This window comes from Amborella trichopoda, chromosome 9 (assembly GCF_054954075.1).
Source record: "Amborella trichopoda isolate Santa Cruz 75 chromosome 9, AtrichopodaSantaCruz75HAP2 v2.0, whole genome shotgun sequence".
In the NCBI taxonomy this organism is placed as follows: domain Eukaryota; kingdom Viridiplantae; phylum Streptophyta; class Magnoliopsida; order Amborellales; family Amborellaceae; genus Amborella; species Amborella trichopoda.
Window position 1 is genome coordinate 27,766,605 of NC_142344.1, and position 20,031 is coordinate 27,786,635.

The window sequence follows — 20,031 nt, forward strand, 5'->3', positions numbered from 1 at the left end:
GGGTGTCACATTCATCATCAATTTTACACATCAAACACACATAAGGCAGTACCTTACCTCGTTTAATAAGATTATTGATAGTAATGATCTTCTCTTGCATTGCTAACCAAATGAAAATTTGAACTTTATGAGGTACTTATCATTATTAGATACGAGGGAGGTTATGGTCCAACCATTTTATGCTATCATTAAAAAGCAGTCGATAAACTGATTTGACCAATAAGTGTCCCTAATTCTCCAATTCCAAGATTAAGTCATCTAACCCCATTTCTTAGACACCGAATCCAAATAATGCATCGACAACAGAAATTGATCAAACAATCCAGTCGGAACTCTATTATAAACAAAATTACTGCTCCACACTAGCTGGCTACCCCGCCTTTCAACCAAATCTACCACTGTAGCATTAGGGGTTGATGCTCCTTCAAAGAGCTCCGGGAAAGAATCCCTCAAATAACCTTCCCCTAACCATCTTGAATGCCAAAAAGAGATACTTGTTTTTAATTCTATTCATCTAACCTGATCGGCGATTCACCAATCTAAACAGGATTTCCGAATAGCAACACTACCATAAACTAATGCTTTGTTCATCATACCTGTTTTTTTGAAAGTTCCTTATCTCAAGCTTTACAGAGAACGTATCAATGAAAACGTTTTCCCCTTTCTAAGGTTTTTGGTAACCCTTGAAAAGGGCACATAATATCAAAATTTTCAATATACATTTATTACAAATGGCCTAGAGATTACCTTTACAAGATAAAACAAGCCTTAGGGCAGGCGCGTTTGATTGGTCAAGTTTTTGAGAGTGGCAGACTAAGTTCATCCACCAATCAGGCCTCCAATATTTGTTCAGGCACGTTTGATTGGTCTAGTTTTTGAGAGTGGCAGACCAAGTTCATCCACCAATCAGGCCTCCAATATTTGTTACAGGAACGTGAAGCCAAAATTTGGAAGCATGGTGTTGCACGCTCCTCCTAAAATGGCCCATTTTTTTATCACTGGAATCCAACACAAAACATCGATACAAGGAACCTCACCTGAAATTCTTCATTAGCTTAATCTTGTTTAGGTATATTTGTCAAACAGTTCTTGATCGAGAAGACCTTTAAGAACATGAAACCAAAAGAAATGAATTATAACTGGCAATTATTATGCTCTAGATGTACAACAAATACACCCAGAGGAAAACTGAACCCTCTGTTCTCCAAATCCCCAAGACACTACTATTCAGATACCATAGGTCCACTCCCTGAGCTGCCAATTTCGGTTTCGAGGTTCATTTGTTGGTTATTGTTCTTGGGAATAATTACTCCATATCCTCCAGCTTTTCTTTTGTAGACAATATTTATTTCACCTAGAAAAAAATCAGAGAGCAGTACCACTATAAGCACAAGTAAAAGGGAAACCAACTTCCAGTTATTAATGGAAGTAAAAAGGAACCACTTACCGGTTTCATCATTGCGGAAACCATAAAAATCATGATCGACATTCTCCAACTGCTGCACAGCTTCTTCTACAGTCAATGGCGGCATCTCAAAATATTTTGTACGGACAACCTGTTTAAACATGTTCAGCTCGATAACTCAATTTATGACACTATTACTGAAAATACAATTTCTACATAGACTGGTCAATATATCAAAATACCACACAATACATCAAAATACCCGAGATAATATAGCCAATATATTATTCCCTTCTTTACATAGGTATTCCAAATTAATATACTTAAACTATCACATGAGAATTGAAGTAACATGAATATGTCATCTAACTCCAAGAATCACACAAACCAAGGCCTTAAAACCTGGAAGTGGTTTTGGATTGCCCACCCATTGTACCAATCCTGAGATCAGCTAAACATCAGTAAAAAAAATTATAAGAGATAGTATTGATGATTCGAGAGAGAAGGGCTTATCCACCCACCAAATCACATTGGCAAATTCAAATCTGGATCCTGACAAACCATGGATATATAGAGAGTTCACAACAATGTACTGCTTATATTTTTGGCTAGGAAACTATATGCTAGTTCAATAGCAGGTACACACACCATGCTTCTCCTTTTAGTACATAAAGGCGCATTCATTATCAAGAATTGACATTTACATGTTACAACAAGCTTGCACTAGGAAAATGTCATATTCATCATGCGATGGTGTCATGCTTGGAAATCATGAAAGAACCCTTACTCTTTAACTAGACGGTACAACCGACAAAAGCATACTCAGGGGTCAGTGTAGTTAGGTTGGATTTTTTTTAGCTATTCAAGGCCTTGACACCATGTAACTCCCACTATTTTATAGTGGATTTAAACTCGAGTTGGAGTGTGGGACCCAAATGGGTACCCGAACCGCCTAGGCAGTCTGGGGCCTGGAAGTGGTGTCTTGATCACAAAACCCTAACCCCAGGTTTTGGTTCATAGGCTTAGAGGGTCACTGTGAGGGTTTGGGGATCATCCCATAGTCGAGGTAGTAGGTGTGATACTAGAACCAAACACCTGAGGCTAAGCCCAGTACACAGGGGTGCCCATAAGAGATCGAAAGAAAGGATATCTGCATGAGATTTGAGTCGGGAGAAAGCATATCCCCATGGGTTGATGGCTTGTAAGGGTAAGGGCCAAAGCCTCAACTTATTTATAACCAACCTACATCATATGCATATAACAAGCGTGTAAATTGGAAGCCACCCTTCCTAGGTTATCTACTGGATTAAGGATGTGCACATGTGTTGAGAGAAGACCCTTGCACATGTGTTGAGAGAGGACCCTCGCACCATGGTTCGTGTATTTGCTTGTGATTATATTCATAAGTGCATAGTAACTTGTCCTTAGTGATGCACATTCAATACATCGAAATCAACAAATTCCACCATCTACTGGTCAACTGTGATTGTGGTCATGGTTTCTATTGGTACCATATGAGAAAGTGGTTGTGGATTTCGTGGTAGGCCATTGGAGTGCCCCAGCTTTATGGAATTCAAATTCACAAGGTATCTAATTTACCTCCAATACATTTCTTATGGCCCAAACAAATTCATTTTGACAAAATAAGTTGAAAAATGATTTTCAAATATTTAGGGAAACTTTATATAATTTTTCTAACCAAAATGGCCTTAGAAAATTGTTGATTTAATTCCAATCGAGGACAGGTGGGACACGTGAGGCCTAAGTAGCCAACAGGCTGCATATGAGCTCCAAAGGAGGCCCACACATGGTCCCTACAGTACCCACATGAGGATGACATCAGCATGATGTCATAGGTCGTCACTATTCTTAAGAACCTGTTTGGTTGTGTAAGCAAAATTATACTATACATGGGTACACTAGGGCTGATCTTCTAGAAGGGACATAGGGTTTGATATTTCAATTGAAACCCTAGGGCTAATGGGAAATTACAAAGCCCACCTGCATGCCCCTTGTCATGATCTCATTTATCCCAAGTGCAAAGTTAAGTTAAATTGCATTTAAATTTAGGTGCGAAATTAAAGTTTTGAGAACTAGGAGATAATGGAGTGAATTTCCAGCTCTTGATCAATGATAGCTAGACAACGATAGAGGGGGTCAATGGGTGATCAAGATCTCTATTGTCATTTGTGTGCGCACTGATCTAAGCATTCTAAAATGACCTATTACTATGTAAGATTCCAATCTGTAGAGTGAAGGAAGCCCCAGAACCCCATGCTATCAAAGGCAGAGTTTGTACTTGGGCGTATCAGTCTCTGGGGATAACCTCATGCAAATGATTATTGATTTAGCTTCCCACAGTTCATACTTTCACATCAAAGTTGTACTCAGTTTGTATCGATCATGTAAAGTGAAGGAAAGCAACTGGGTCGAATTTTGATGTATTTGAAAATGTATGTTAATGTAATGGAAATTGTATTGTGCTGAATTTTGAGAAGCCTATTGTCTCTAGTTGGAATGCTTCCTTCACTAGTGTAATCGAATGGAAATTGCGTGGGCTATGAGGTCTTTTCTTCTCTATTTTGAATTGTAAAAGTGAATTTGAGGTGGTGGTATGAATCCCACTTTGCTGTAATTTTGTGCTTTTATGTGCATGTATTGATGTCTAATAGGCACTCTTAATAATAATTTTAAAGTATACACCAAGGGACTGGATTATACATTTAGCAGTTAGTTGTTTCTACATGAGAATGTGAAAATGAACTTCTACCAAACTATCAAATAAACAACTTTGCTTTTCCACTTACTTAATCCAGCGATAAACAAGCTCTTCAATGCCTTAGAATCATATAAATAGGGTCTTCCATGGATGAATTACAATTTGCTTGTATAACAAGGTGCATTAAACATGAGTATATCTTATGAAATGTACATTATATTGCATTGCAATGATTGACTGAGTTAACCACCTTAGCTTGTTTCCAAAAAGTAATAGTTAAAACTATACTTGTTGGAAATGCATGTGATACCGATTTGTTTCAAGAATTGGAATCGCCGAATCACTTGTGTTAGATGATTCCTGATCTCGGAATCGCCGTCCCTACAATGAAAACCATCGGAGGTGCGATTCCTAATAATCGAAATCGCGATCCAATAAAATAGGAACTGTGACTCTTATTTGTAGGAATCGGTACCCCATCATGTTGGAATTGAGTTTCCTACTTCAGGAATCGCACATGACCCCACACAGTTCAATGACTTTTAGAATCGCGATCCGAAATAGGAATCGTGATTCCTACATTACTAGAATCATTGTCCCCAATGATTGGGAATCGAAATTCCCATAATTCAAGAATCGTGCACCCATCCCTTCAGTTATAGGAGAAGTGTTTTACAAAAAATATTTAAAGTTTTACATAGGTGATTGAGGAAAGGCTATGATGATGACGACATAGATGATTCGGGATAGACATAGATGATACCATAGCTTGACCCAAATTATCTATGTAAAACCAAGTAGATACTATAAATGATTCCTAGCTTGGTAATAGCTTAAAAGACCAAGATGCTGCATTTTCCTCAAAATCCAAAGATTGCAAATGGCCATGAATTTCGATCACTAATAACCCATTTCCTTTTCTTTCTTTTTTCTTTTTTACTCTTTTAGGGAGTTAAGTTGAGAAAATGAGTGATGAGCATTTTACTTAGCACCATAGATAATCATTAATAAGCATTTTGTTAATCACCTATCAAATATGCCCCACATAATCATTCACTTGGTATAGTAAATAATCAAAAATAAGCATTTGGTTATTGCAAGCATCCTATATGAACATCTGAGCTTGAGGTGATGCTGACACCCAAACGTCTTACCCTGAGATGGGATTGCCACCCACTTCATGATTTATAGATTCATAAATCCATTGGGTAACTTGGCAGAAATTATTGTATATGGATTCATCTCGAAAGTTTACTAAGGCTTTTTGGCTCACAATATCACAGTCTCCTCATCCAGATCATGGGTATTTAACCTTGTACAAAATTGTAACATGATACGAAAGGGTTCCTGGAACTCCTCTGGTATCATAGAATCAGTTCGTGGAGTTCCTCTCGCAACATATAACGTATTTCATTCAATATTTGCATTTGAAATTTGATTGTCATTAGAACTTGATTTGATGTTGATCGAATAATTGTTCGGCGCATCTAAGAACTACACCTTTTTTACGATGTGGAACTCGCTTCCAACATGGATTCGCGATTCAAAAATAATTGGAATAAACATCTCGCACATGTTGAATCGCATTGTTGTGCAATTATGAATCGTAGATTCTGTGATATGGAATCTAGATTCCAACCTTCCAAGAATCGAGATTTAAAAAATAATCTGAAATGCATTTTATGAAATTAGGAAATGGGATTCGTATCTTCCAGATTCGTGTTTCGTCTCGGGAACCCCGGAATCGCGATTCCGAATTGGAATCGCGACCTTGGTACGCGATTTGGATAACTATGGTTATAACGCCTAGGGGAGAAACACCACGAGTTGGTTCATAAACTTGAAGAAAGTTTGCTACTGCTTCAAAACCATGTATCACAAAATGCTTTCCTTCTTAAAATAGGAAAAATTCTCGTCATAATTTCCTTTCAATCATCCAATCCCTCTCAATCCCTCTTCATATAAGTTCCAACATGAATCATCCAATGTCTGCTACTAGAGAATACCATCCTCATCTCTCTGCCCCCACAAGAGAGGGAGGCTAAATCTCTCTCTGTCTCATCTTTTTTCACTCCTCATTTATCTTTCTACTTCTCCTGCAACATGTCGGCTATCTCGCCCAACCGTCACCACTATAATGTTATTACAAGCAATTATTACACCACCACCCACTTAAACTATCTCTCCGTAAGCCAATTACACAGGCCCAAATCACCAATAAACCACCTTTGGGTTCTTACACATTCAAACTTTGCAACTGACCACTAACCACCAGTGCCAGAGAGTACTCCTAAACCTCTGTCAACCTGGCCAACATCCTCAAACCCTAACTCCAAACTAACCCATGAAGACATCAGCCACACCTATAGATCAACGAGAGTGCAGAATTAGAAAAGTGTCTCCTCTCCCTAAAGTTCTCAACCATAGCCTCTTTCACTCCACGCAGAAACGATCTCAAAGGAATTAAAATATTGCTCGAAAACATTTTTAAAGCTTCTCCTATTCTCTACATGCCCCTCTAGGATCGGAGACATCTGATCTCCTTCCCATTTGTACACTCTACCGTCAAGGCCCAACTTTCCACAAGTTGTCTTTCAGGGGAGGCCAAATGACAACGCCAAGATGGACTGAAAGCTGGGGGCCATTAAATCGACCAAATCTTGAATCTTGGTGGAAGGAATTCTTGCTCACTATGGTCCCAACAAACTTTCAAGGACACAAGAAATTGCTTTGGAAAACTCATCTCTACTCAATGAATCAAAAAGCGTACCGCCCAACGCCTGGGCGGTCCAGAAGGCATGGGCGCATCACCCAGGCCTAAGCGTCAGAAAAATGCGGAAAACCCAAGGTGCTCGGTTAGGCACCCAGGAACCCGCCTAGGCGGGAGCCCAGTGCCCAGCCCTGGGCGGCTGCCCAGAGCCTACGCCCCTCCCAGAGGAGGAAAAGCCACTCAGTAGGGATATATTATGTCATTTTATTTTATAGTAAGGGGCTAAAATTGTGGGTTTTAGTTTTATTTAAAACCTAAAACCCATTAGGGCGCATTTTAGAGAGAGAAAAACTCCCAAACTAAATTTTGGTGATTTCTTTAAGATCGAAGGGTTTCTCACAGTTATGAGAAATTGATCAAAGCATCACCCATTGATATTAGATTTAATTTTGGACGTTTTATAAATATATTAGAGGGTTTTTTAGAAGATTTTGTGTCCTTAGAAGCATCTTAGATGTGGAAGTTTGAAAATTGAGCAATCGAAGTAAGTGATTTTTTTTTATTGCTTGTATAAGTTTGTATTATTTTCATATTTTGAGATGTCTTCTTCGAGATCTAATAGAAGTGGTCATCCGAGATGGAAATATGACTACAACCCAAATCCTTTGGATAAAAATTGCGTAAAATGCAAGTTTTGTGAAAAGGAAACAAAAGGAGGGACAAGACTTTTTTTTTTATTGGGCCACTCAGGTTCTAGGCGCCCACCTAGGCGCTGCAGCCTAGACCCCCCAAGCCACCTAGGAGCCGCCTAGCGCTTTTTGAAACACTGTCTCTATTCATTGGAGCTCGTTTGGTTCTCTGTCCATGGGATCTCTCATCATCCTTGTTTAGACATGGGATGAACAAAACATCCCTAATTCCTTGTTGATGCACTCTCAGAGACTTTGTTATGAGATCACCATCACTCTACGAGGCTCCTCTACCTCCAAAAAAGCAAAAAAGGCCTCCATACGAGCCAGACCAAAAAGCACAATGAATGGACTATGGTAGTCCACAAGAAAAAACACTATGAATTAAAACGTCAGACTGTGGACCACAGTAGCTAGCCTAAACCCAAAGTGCGCCAATCTATGCTCCCTAGACAGACTTCTCACGTGCCAAGAGCTGCATGCACAGAGGGACTTCAAGCTCCAAGAACCAAGGAGCCACAATTAATGACAACATTAATGAGGACAATAATACCCCTCATCCTCCCAAGTGCAAGTTTTGATTGTATCCTCTATTAACAAGGCTCATTATGTTATACCCACCATTTCACCTTCCCCAAGTCTCTCTATATCCAACCCACCTTTTCACCTCCAGCATCTACTGAATGTCTATCAACTACTGAGCCACCCAATCTTACCACTCAACATCAATTATCAGCACCACTATAGACATCAACTTTAACTGCTTCCCCTTCCACAGCATCTCACCCAAGCATGCCTCCACCCAGAAGTACTCAACGGTGCGTAATAACCACGGTAACAATTATCGAATCCCAGAAATCGATGCACCACAATAGAAACTTTCATCCATCACATCATCCCAAAACCCATTGCCATATTCCCCAACACATACAAGCGCCACCATCCAATAAAGCCTCGCCAACTCAGCCGCAATCTTATTGCCCCACGTCAAAGTAGTCCCACTGAGCATCATTATTTCCCCCCTCAAACCCACAGATGCGGCTCCAGATGAAACACCTTTAAGGTCTTTCAAGCCCACATCATGAAAGCTACAGGCCCAGTCTTGCATACGTCATCCCTTATAGAGATGAATTGAAGAGGGACAAGGCTGATTTGCGAGGATCTTTCCCATCACATCACAAGATCTCTATTCTCGGGAACAAAGGCGAAGATCATACTCCCAAATCTACTCAGCTCACCTAGGAAATCATACCTCAAGATGAGGCCACGCCTACAGTACCCGACACCTAAGGGATGAGGACCAACCTCTTAAAATTTGGTTCCTTGGCAGTTCTGCCATTCTAAACCCCATTTCCTTAGCTTTGGGGCCATCGGTGGGAACCACTTTACTACTACCACCATCATACCCTGCAGACAGAAAAGAAGACCTTCCACACCCAATGTCTTTAGCTCTACATCGAATAATGCTTTCAGACCAGGGCACACTGAAGCTTCTAGAGTTCCTACTACACCGGGTCCAGAACAACCTCAACCCTCTCCAACCTTCTCGTCTCGTCGCCAGACTATGCTACCCATCCCACTCCTATGCGAACATAACGCGCTACCCAGTCTTTCCCTCCTTCTTAGAAACTCCCTTCCAAATTCTCAATAATTTCCTGAACGGTCAAGACGATAGAGGCTAGGTTTTCATAGCCAAGGTCTCAAGTTCCATCCCTATGTAACCTTGTCAAAAAAAAAAAATTCCCAATAATTTCGCCCACCAGCTCCTTCACCACACTACATAAACATCCCCAACTTCCCAGCACCCAAACCTCAATTCTCATCCGTCAACCCTAGGCCACCACTACTTTGTCTTCTCAAAAAAAGAATGTCTAGGCTCCCCTTCCAACCCTTATTTCTAAACCATCATCACAAAATAGCTCACCATATTCCCATTGTTGAATCCTTTAAATGATCTTGTTCCCCTGCCCCTAAAACTAAGACTGGCACTGAACACATTCTGTACTTCTAGAGGTACACTTCCTACGTTCCTTCCTCTATTTAACTTTTCTACACCTTGCAGCCCAACAGCCTTTCTCAGACTTCCTAACAGCTCACCCAAGAGCCTCTATCCCCTCAGCCCTACAATCAGAGGTCCTACTATCAAACACAATCGTCCAACCCAGTGCCACAGTTCCACATGTCTTCGCAACCATCTCGGCCCTCAGAAACTTGGACTGGAACACCAGCTGAGGACGTCTTAGACCTAGGCTCAATGGAACAAGGAGGAGACATCAACGATGACTTCCACCCAGATATCCAATCTCTAGTGCAACCTGATGTTAACAAGCTCCGAAGAATTACGACAGGGAAGCCACATATGAATAATATGCTAGCATGGGATTCATGTATGATGGGACCATCTTGGACTAGGCCTCAGTTCTCAGAGATCATGGAGGCAGGACTCAAATAACGATTGCATCGAAGAAATTAAAGGGCACAAGAGAACTGGTTAACTTGACTTAGAAATTAATTATGATAGGAATCACACTTCTAGTGCCCAACAAGCCCACTCAACTCAAACAGATGAACTAAACCAAGATCCTTGGAGAAGAACTAGAAGAAGACTAGCCAACCCCCCCACTCTACAAAACGAAAATTCTTTCCTGGAATATTAGGGGACTAGGTAAAACAACTAAGAAAAATGCAGTAAGAGCCTTAGTTATCTCCAACAACCTTGACATCCTAGCCCTCATCGAAACCAAAACCTTTGCTCCTGAACTTTTTACCACCAATGAGGTGTGAGGAAGAAGTCCATGCAATGGATAACACCGAACTTCTATGGAGCTTCTGGTAGTATCTAGCTTCTCTAGGACTCTAGGGTCCATTGGCGCATCTCATCATCCACTCAGGTCTTCTCCATTGATATCACCATCAAAGGATGGTCCGTTAGCTGAATTGTGAAATGTTAAATAGTTTATGGTCCTAACAACCTCAGTGATAAGGAAAACATGTGGTAGGAACTCCAATCTAAGCTCCCTCAAACCTTGATTCCTTGGGTCATAGGAAGAAATTTCAAAATCACAAGATGGAACAATGAGAAAAAAGGTCAAACTACAAGTATGAGGGATCTCTCCAACTTCATTGACCAGAATCATATTACTGACATCCCCTGGTTGGGCGCCTCTTGATCCACCCATGCCATAGAACCAATCCTGACCAAAATACATCAGTTTCGGATTTTCATTGACTAAGAGGACTCCTTACTAGAAATCGTTTCATATGCTCCCCTAAGAACCACCTCTGACCACAAGCCCATCATGTTAGACCACTGTTTGTCGTTAACCCAGGAAAACCTTTTAGGCTCGAGATCCATTGGTTCGAGGAATGAGGCTCCTGCTTAATGATTCCCACTTGGGGCCTCTTTCCAAGTCACTGGTTGGGCTGGATTCTGCTTTTGAACAAGTTTGAGCATAGATTCGTCAATATATCGAGGGTTTCAAGGACAGAGTTTGCAATGACATTTTGGATTTTTTAAATTATGATAATATGATGCCTTCTAATGTCTTTTATAAAGTTGCAGTTTCTACTTTTTAATGTCTTCAAACATGGGATTTAGAGTCTCCGAACAGATAATAAACTCAGAGTTAATGATTAAATTAAATACCTATTATCGGATAAATCACCTCCATATTTTTTTAATGCGGAATTAATGATTAAATTAAATACACACTATCGAATAAATCACCTTCATATTTTTTTATGCATTACCCTATTTTTGACATCTTTTGGAATTTTTTATATTTATTGGCCGCATCGGGGTGATGTGCCTGCATCTAGACTGAATCGAGCCCGCATCGGCCCCCCAACCTAATGGGGACCACATCCCACATTTTAAAATACTAATCCAGGTCCTCACTCAAAAAATCCAATCACTGACATTTTAGAGGAAGCCATACCACTCTCGGAACCTCAGTTATCATTTCACCCAAACCCAACATATCCAGAGATTAGAGATTAGTGATTAGATATTTCAAGACCTTGTTCTTAAAAGACTCTAACCGTAGCCCTACCCTCCGACAGCAAGACTCACTTTGGCTAAGGACGTTTCACCTTAGAGGAAATTAAGGTAGTTGTCAGAACTTACCCAAGACAAAGTCCTAGGACCAGATGGTTTCTCAATAGGCATTTTCAATAGGTTTTGGGATATGTTGTCCACTGAGTTGCTCCTATACTTCAATAAACTCCACGAGAGAGGACACCTTCATTAAGGACTCAACTCATCATTCCTAGCTCTCATTCTTAAACTGGAAAGGACTGAAAGTTTAGGACTTCTAGATCATTAGTCTTCTCAACTCCACCTACAAAATCCTAACCAAGGCGCTAGCCTCCAAACTTAAGGTTGTCTTCGGAAAGGTCATCTCCATAGTTGTTTAAAATGCCGGAGATTTCGAGTTGATTTCGAAATCTGAATCGTGGGCAGTTGTAAGATTCTTGTTGTCGGAATGGCTGTCAGTAGAAGGCAAATTATAGAAAAAGAGATTCCTACTTTATCGGAATCAAGTTTCAACCCAGTTGGAATGGAAATTCCTACCTCATTAGAATCAAGTTTCAACCCAACAAGAAGCGAGATTATACCATTTTGGAAGCGAGTTTCAACCAACTGCAATCGAGATTTATACCATTTTGGAAGAGAGTTTCAATCCGCTTGGAATCGAGATCCTAACCTCTATAAGATCGAGTTTCAACCCAACTGGAATCAATATTCCTACGTCTATAGGGCCATGAACCCAAGAACTTAGAACCGCAACAGAAATCAACATGAAACATGTTTCACAGGGCAAAAGGTTCAAGGTTCTAGAGTTAATGGTCCTAAAGACCTGAACAAGGGTTCCTCGGGTAAATCGATGTATTGAGCCTTAATCACAGTATTGGAACCAAGGTAGAGTGGCCACAATGCTAGATTTGAGATTTTTTTGAGGTTTTGAATTGAATAAAGAAATAAGAAATATTTGATTTGCTAACAATGAAATTTAAAAAAATAAAAATATTTATTTTGGATTAAGTACAGTTAGCAAACACTCATAGTCCACTAGGGGAATCGATGCACACTTAATGAATTATGCCAATAAAGAATGAAGACCATTGTTAGTCTTTAATGGTCATTGAGGGGTACAGGGCTTATGATTTCTAATTATGCTAGGAGGGTGAAGACATAAGGTACATAAGATTTAATGCTCCAAGGCCAAGTTGTGGTTGGCTTCACCTAGCCTGCAAAGATATTAGTATGATAATTTGTTAACAACTTATTAACTCTAGACATTTGCATTTGAATGTTAATTCCATGTTACCAGAACTTCAACCATGTGTTGCTCGGATAATTATTCGGTAATCTTCTCCAATCTGGATACCAAATAACTCAAATCTGATGTCATAAGTATTTGAAGCGAGATTCCATGGTCATTGAATCAAGGTTTTGTGCACCTATGATTCTGTGGAATCTGGATTTCCAAAAATCCGATAGAGATTCTATGGTGGACGAGATTCCATGTTGATAGCATCATGGTGCCTTGCACCTATAAAATGCGGTATTTGATACCATAGAATGTGGATTCCAAAAAAAATAGAATCACGATTCATTAAATGTGGAAGGGAGATGCAACAAATGTAGAATCGAGATTCCTAACTTCAAGGAAATGGGTCCTATAAAGATCCCTTAACAGAAACATCGAATCGGGGATTCTGAAGCGGAACTGCCACTTGGGTGAAACATTCCAATAACTATGGTCATATCCAATACTCAGTCGTCTTTTGTGGCAAACAAATAGATCTTGGATGGGGCTCTAAACAACAACGAGGCCATCCATTACAGACATTCATCAGGTGAAAAAGGTCTTAAATTAAAATTGAATTGGAATAAAGCATATGACCACATGGACTGGTCAATTCTAGTTGAAATCCTCACTAGAATGGTTTCAGACAAAGAAGGAGAACCTGAATTCATGGATGCATTTCTTATCCACCTTCTCAATACTCATTAATGGGACCTCGAAAGGATACTTCACAGCATCAAGAGATCTTGGATAGGGGGACCTTTCTCACCCTTTCTATTTGCCATATATAGAGAACTCTTCTCTAAAGCCATTTCAAACCTGTTTGATAACGGTACTTTTAAAAGGATTTAGGACCTATAGGAACGGCCCTTAGATTACCCACCTACTCTATGCGAACGACACCATGTTATTCATTGATACCTGCCCTCTCCAGCTAGACAAACCATGGATGTTACTTAGATGCTTTGAATTGTCTACCAGGATGAGAGTAAATATCGCTAAGACCAGAATATTGGATATTAGAATGGTGGAAGATGAAATAGTTCCCCTCACTGACCACATGGGATGTGCCTGTGAAAAATTACCCCCCTCTGCATGGGAAAAACGAGAGAGCACCTTTGGGATGGCATCACATAGAAATTTTACAACACGCTGGAAAACTGGAAGGGGAGATTTCTCTCCTTAGGAGGCGGGAGAACACTCATCAAGGAAACCCTTGCCAATGAGCCCATTTACCTCATGTGTTTATTCCAAATACCAGAGAGTATAGCATGTAAGCTTGAAGAATTAATGTCGAACTTCATGCGGAAAGGGAGCAATGATGCACATAAATTTCACTTCGCTTAATAGCCTAGAATAAGGTTTGCCAACCAGAAAACGTAGCCTCTTAAGGGCGTGTTTGAGTTTTGGAAGGCGCGGTTTTTTAAACCACGTCTTCCAGTACTATAGCACTTCCCTATTTGATAACAAGGAAGTTTTGTAGTAAAGCAGATACCGCGTTAGCCACTTACGTTATCTTTAATGCTAAAAAGTGGATAATGCTAGTTCCATGGGGGACCATGGAACATGGGGTATCCACTTCCCTAGAGATGCGGTTTCCAAAACCGTGTCTTCCAGAAATCAAACACGTCCTTAACGAAATAAATCTATCCTTGTTTGGAAAATGGTGGTGGAGGTTCTCCTTGAATGAGGATACGCTTTAGAAGGAAGTTGTTTGCAGTAAATATGGATGCAAGGAGGAGGATGGCTTCCTAAATTCCCTAGACATCAAGGATCAGGGGCATGGAACTGTATAGCCAAAAGTAGAGCCTTTTCTTATCTCCAAGATTAGATTCAAAATTGGAGGACAAAAGGTAAGGTTTTGGACCAATGTGTGGATGGGAACAAAGCCAAGTACAAGCCAATGGCCTCAACTTTTCTCCCTAGCCTCCAACAAACTTTCCTTCATGAGAACCCTATTCGAAACATGAATCACCCAATTCATGTCCCTTCTAAGCTCTTTGAATTCCATCTTCGTTGCCCTAACGGGAGGGGACCGGCTATTATGGGCTCCTATGCCCACTGACCTATTCATGGTGGCCCCTTTCTACTATTCGCTGCTCCCAACTCGGGCACCCAAACACATCTTTCTGAAAATTGGTCTACCCCAATATCTTTAAAGATTCAAGCCTTCTCTTGGACGCACAGGAAAATCTTGGTAGTAGATCAACTACAGAGAAGGGGCCTACCTTTACCCAACCATTACCAAGATGAGGACGAGACAGCTAGCCATCTCCTTCTCCACTACTCAGCCATCTCCTCACTTTGGGACCATCTATTTCCTCTATTTCTGCTACCTTGAGCATATCCAAAAGACACCAACCAACTCTTCTAGGCCTATTTAGCCCCACGTTGTCTTCAAAAAGGCATAGGAGTCTGCCTAGGCATTTTGGGGGCCTGGCCGCCTAAGCGGCTAAGTGCCTGCCAAGGATAGGGGTGCAACTCGCCCCCCCTTTTGGTCATCTCTTTCTCTCTGTTCATAATTATTCTCCAAGCATGAATTACAAGCGTAAAAAAAGAGAGGTAAATGAAATGGCCGTGACCATTATGCCCTTCACTTTTGTTATTGTCTTTTAAATTTTTGAGAGGTGAATTTGATACAAGTGTTAGCTCATTTCTTTTACTTTTTCTATGTCATATCAATGAACATGAGGAGTTTATCTGTATTGAATACCTTTTATACTCCTAACTTTTCCACACAAATAAAGGACACCCCAAAAGCAAGAGAGAGAAAGAGAGACCAACTTAATCTTTTTTAAGGAGAACGAGAGAGACAAACCAACTTTAAGTCGTTCATTTTTTAAGACATCATGGGAGAGAGATATGTGTCATTGTCACTTTGTGTCACGTCAAAATTTTTTAAAATTTTTGAAGGGGTGGCAGGCACATGAGATGGACACGTCTTTCTCTCAAAAGTTAGAGACATTGAGAGAGACATGTGTGTGCACTGGCTTTGGGTCACCTGTTTTTTATTTTTTTAAGTGGGAGGCTAGCACATGAGATGGATGCATGTCTTTCACTCAATCGAGAGAGAGAAAGAGAGGTGACCGCCTAGGTGGCACCTATTCCAAGGCACCCACCTTGAGGTGACCGCCTAGGTGGCACCTTAGTCGCCTAGGCACGCACCTAGAAGCAAGATGCTCAGGGAGCCCGCTTAGGCCCTGCCCAGGCATTTTGACAGCCCAACTGCCTAGGCGGCTACCTAGGGGGCAGGCAACCAATTTTTTTAATAATGATGTCATCATTTTTGGAGGATCACCATAATGGCAGCCACATGGATTATACGGAATCAGAAGAATGTTGGAACCTTCCAAGGCCAAAGTCAGCTTTCATCCTCCCTTCTAGATTGAACAAAAGTATTGATGCTTTTTAGGCTAAAAACTTACTGGAACGTGCCAACTTAGGCTCCTCAATTTTCATATCCAATTGGACCAACATTCTAAACCTTGCACCTAGCTCAGTACCTCCTCCATGGGTTATCGAAACTTAATATTGATGTCTTCTCTACAGGAAACCCGGGCACCGAACTCTTGTCATTCTCGGGTTTTATAGGCCATATAGATTCCACCACAGCTAAAACTACTGCTTTCCTAGAGGGCCTAAAGAGAACCATTAGCTTCATTGGAAACTGTCAAATTCTCAAAGTGGAAGGAGACTCTAAGAATGTAATATTATGGGCAAATGGACACACCCAACAATGAAGATTAACCCATCTCTATGACCATATTTTTGCGCTTTGCTGGGGAGCTCAGGTCACCTTCAACCATATCCCCATGGAGGCCAATGCCGTTGTTGATCGTCTCACTAAAGAAGGAGCAGCAACACCAATGTCAACAATAGAGGCAGCGATCTAAAACATCTCTTCCTATCATCACCCCTCATCTCTCTCTCTCTCTCTCTCTCTCTCCCCTTCATCTCACCACCTCTCATCTCATCTCTCTCTCCCCCACTTCTGTACTAGATCACAATGCTGCTTCTCCCTCTCCTGTACCCCCTTGTGTAAAGCCTACTTCTTGAAGGTTGAAAACATCTTTTTTGTTCTTTAATACCCAATTTTGTAATAGAGCACCCATTTCTTGTGGGTAGTCTAAGGGGTCCTTTTTGACGTATATTTATATACTTATAACAATGTTAACCATTTTCCAAGAAAATTTTTTTTTTCCAAAGTTTCAGCCTTTTGGGGCTCAAACTTGTTCCTCCTCCTCATATACTTGCATGAGCAGTGCATGCCAAAGCTCAAGAGAACAATGGCGTCATTTTTTTCAGAGCACATAACTGCAGTCCAACTATCAATATGGCAGTCATCGCTAATTATAGGTAGGGGTGGGTGATGGGTCCTCCTGAATCAGACCTGTACCCGAAGTATCCCTTGTGAACCCGTACTCGATAGGCTCCAAAATATATACCCATACCAGTACCCGCTCGGGTACTAAGGACCCGGGACCCAGGACCCGGACCTGGACCTGGACCTGAACCTGGACCCGGACCCAACAGGTTTTTGTTTATGCATTAGATTTTGAACCTCCCCCACCCCTTTTATAGTTCTCACCCCCATGAATTTGTTCACTTCTTGGATGTGGGATTAATCCCACCCATACATTCTCTCTCTCTCTCTAAACTTGTTTTAGGGGAGCAAAATAGAATGCATTGCACTCTTTCCACCACTTCATTAAATACCTAGTTGAGCAATACATCAATTTGAATCCTAATAAGTGAAAGATAAGGTGATCTAGCAGGCATCACCCAGTGAATATTAAATAATTGATAGATCGAACATCAAAGAGACTTAACTAGCTTCAGAAATACTAGGTATTGTTCGTAAGAACCAAAAGAACTATCTAAGTCCATGGTTCTTGAGTCAATAAAGTATTCACAGAACCATACTTCATAAGAAGCTTAAATTAATGTGAGGAAAAATACAAAAACCATATCCCAAATGATTTATTTCATTTCAAACAAATTGAAAGGCCAAAAGGATTTTTCCTAGTGAGATGGTATGGTGCAGATAGTGTTTAAATTTGGATTCTGTTTTCTAAGAAATCCCCAATATGAACCACACTGGAATAAAAGCAGCCAGGCAGTTAAAAGTTACAATCATGTAAGAGATTAGAACCTCAAACAGAGTGAAGCACACGATAAACCAAAACTGAAGAGGAAGAAGTAGAAAATTATGTTGCAAACCTCATCCAATAAATCCGGAGCATCTTCTTCAGATTCTGGCTCTAATTCCTGAGCTAAGAAAGCACCAGGATCCCTGACCTTAAGCCTATTGAAACCTTTCATGTGCCTGCCATGATCAGACACCTTCTCCTTAATTTTCCTCAGTTTTCTCTGAATAATCGATGCAACCATATCAATGGACCCATAAAGAGATTCCGCATCTTCCTCCGCTCTAATTACTCCATGTTTCTTTGTAAACAATGTAACCTGCAAGTGGCAACACATAAAACCAATCACAATTCCAATCTGCACAATCAAATCACGATGACCATCAAATAAAAATTCAGTTTATGGTGAAAAATGAAACCAATAAAACCCGTGAATTATCCAGACCCAATTATAAAGAACGAAAACAAAGGGCATAAATTACTCAGTTACAATTATTAAAATGAAAATACAACAAAAAACATAAAAACCGTTCAGCCCGATTCGTAAAGAAAATAAATAAAACCCAAAAATTAGTTAGACCCAATTCATACTGAGGTTAGTTCATCAAAGATGGAGCGAAAAAACACAAAATGGTATCAGTGTTGGGCACACCTCACATCGCCGAAGCTTAGCGCCCTTCCCAAATTCCCCACCTCTAACAGATAATCGAACATCAACCTCCCTAACGAGATGACCGTGTTTCTGAACAGCCTTACCCACCTTCTCTTCAATATGGGACTTCACTGCATCAGTTAACTGCATTTTACACAAAAACCTTTAAACTCTAGATTTCTCTGAAAATCATAGCATCAGTACTCACATTTAATATAACAAGAAAACCATCGAAATACCTCCAGATTCTTTCCCTGAATGATCAGACGAACGGAAGAAAGTGGTCCATCCCAAGACATTCGAACAACAAGAGGGCTTCGATTAGAAGAAGAAAGCTCATTTGGGTTTCGTGAAGAAACACTTTTAGAGAGAGAAAGTAGAGTGCCACGCCTGAGGAATGCAGAATTCATAGATGTAGTGTTTCTAGAGGCGAAGAGGGCGGTTTTGCATTGGACATAGTGGCAGGAAGAAGAGCAAGAAGGGCCGGTGAAGAAAATGCAAGAAGTTCTTTGGGCCGGTACCCGTACCACCAAAGCCATGAAGAAATCTCGGCAAGAGGGGAAGACAGATTATTGCATTGTGAGAGGAGTAGAGGATGCCAGAAACAGGCGAGAGACAGGAGTAGGTTTGGGATTTATCCATTCCAGAGTCCAGACAGATTGGCGTGTCAGATTACTACAAACAAAAGTGAGAAGATATCCATAAGAGATGTGTATGCTCTGCACCCAGCAAGGGAGCAGTGTTCAACAAAACAAGTCGGGTCGGGTACTGGACCAGTACTTGAACCCAGTACTTGACTCGTCGAGTACCTCCACCTTCGGGGAGGGGGGAGGGGGGAGCGGGCAGGGGGGAGGGGGGGACGCGGGGCAGGGGTCGAGTTCTTGCCGAGCTAAAGTATTAAAAATATTTAAAAGAATACGTTTGAAATAAACTTAAACAAAGAACATCCACATGAAGTTAAAAAAGTAATAAAATTTTGATTTTGAGAAAATCAATTTGTGATGGGGTATTTTAGAAATAATTTTTAAAAGAATGGAAAATATAAAAGTAAGTATGCATGGCCAAATAAATTTTCAAATTTACCAAAATAATAGAAAACATTAAAAAAAATATTATTAAAATAGAATTTGAATTGAATTAAATTTTAATTATATTTTAATTCTATCTTATTTAATTTTTGTTTTTCTAATTTTAGAATATTATAATTTTAGAAAATATATAATCTATAAATACAAAATGATGAAATGATAGAATATCAATCTAAAATAGAATAGAAAATTCGAAATAAACAAAATAAAAGATAAAGAAAAATTTAATGAAAAATAAAATGGATTCAAATATAAATAAATTAATATAATAAATTAAAAAACAGAATTCTAATCTAATTAAAGTTGCAA

General features: G+C 40.2%; 1 protein-coding gene across 1 annotated transcript; it reads right to left on the minus strand.

Annotated features, from left to right (window-relative positions):
- Positions 1-1,020: 1,020 nt before the first annotated feature.
- LOC18430415 (30S ribosomal protein) lies at positions 1,021-19,509 on the minus strand. The gene is made up of 5 exons (XM_006840570.4): positions 18,874-19,509; positions 18,635-18,778; positions 18,056-18,301; positions 1,448-1,556; positions 1,021-1,354 (listed from the first exon to the last, which is right to left on the minus strand). The coding sequence occupies exons 1-5, from the start codon at positions 19,171-19,173 to the stop codon at positions 1,224-1,226; spliced, it is 930 nt and encodes a 309-aa protein (XP_006840633.2). The 5' UTR covers positions 19,174-19,509; the 3' UTR covers positions 1,021-1,223.
- Positions 19,510-20,031: the final 522 nt, after the last annotated feature.

Coding starts and splice junctions, on each gene's coding strand:
- LOC18430415 (XM_006840570.4), bottom strand. CDS start 19,173: ATGGCTTTGGTGGTACGGGTACCGGCCCAAAGAACTTCTTGCATTTTC. Junction 18,779..18,873: donor TTCAGGGAAAGAATCTGGAG/GTATTTCGATGG, acceptor TGTAAAATGCAG/TTAACTGATGCAGTGAAGTC. Junction 1,355..1,447: donor TTTCCGCAATGATGAAACCG/GTAAGTGGTTCC, acceptor ATTTTTTTCTAG/GTGAAATAAATATTGTCTAC.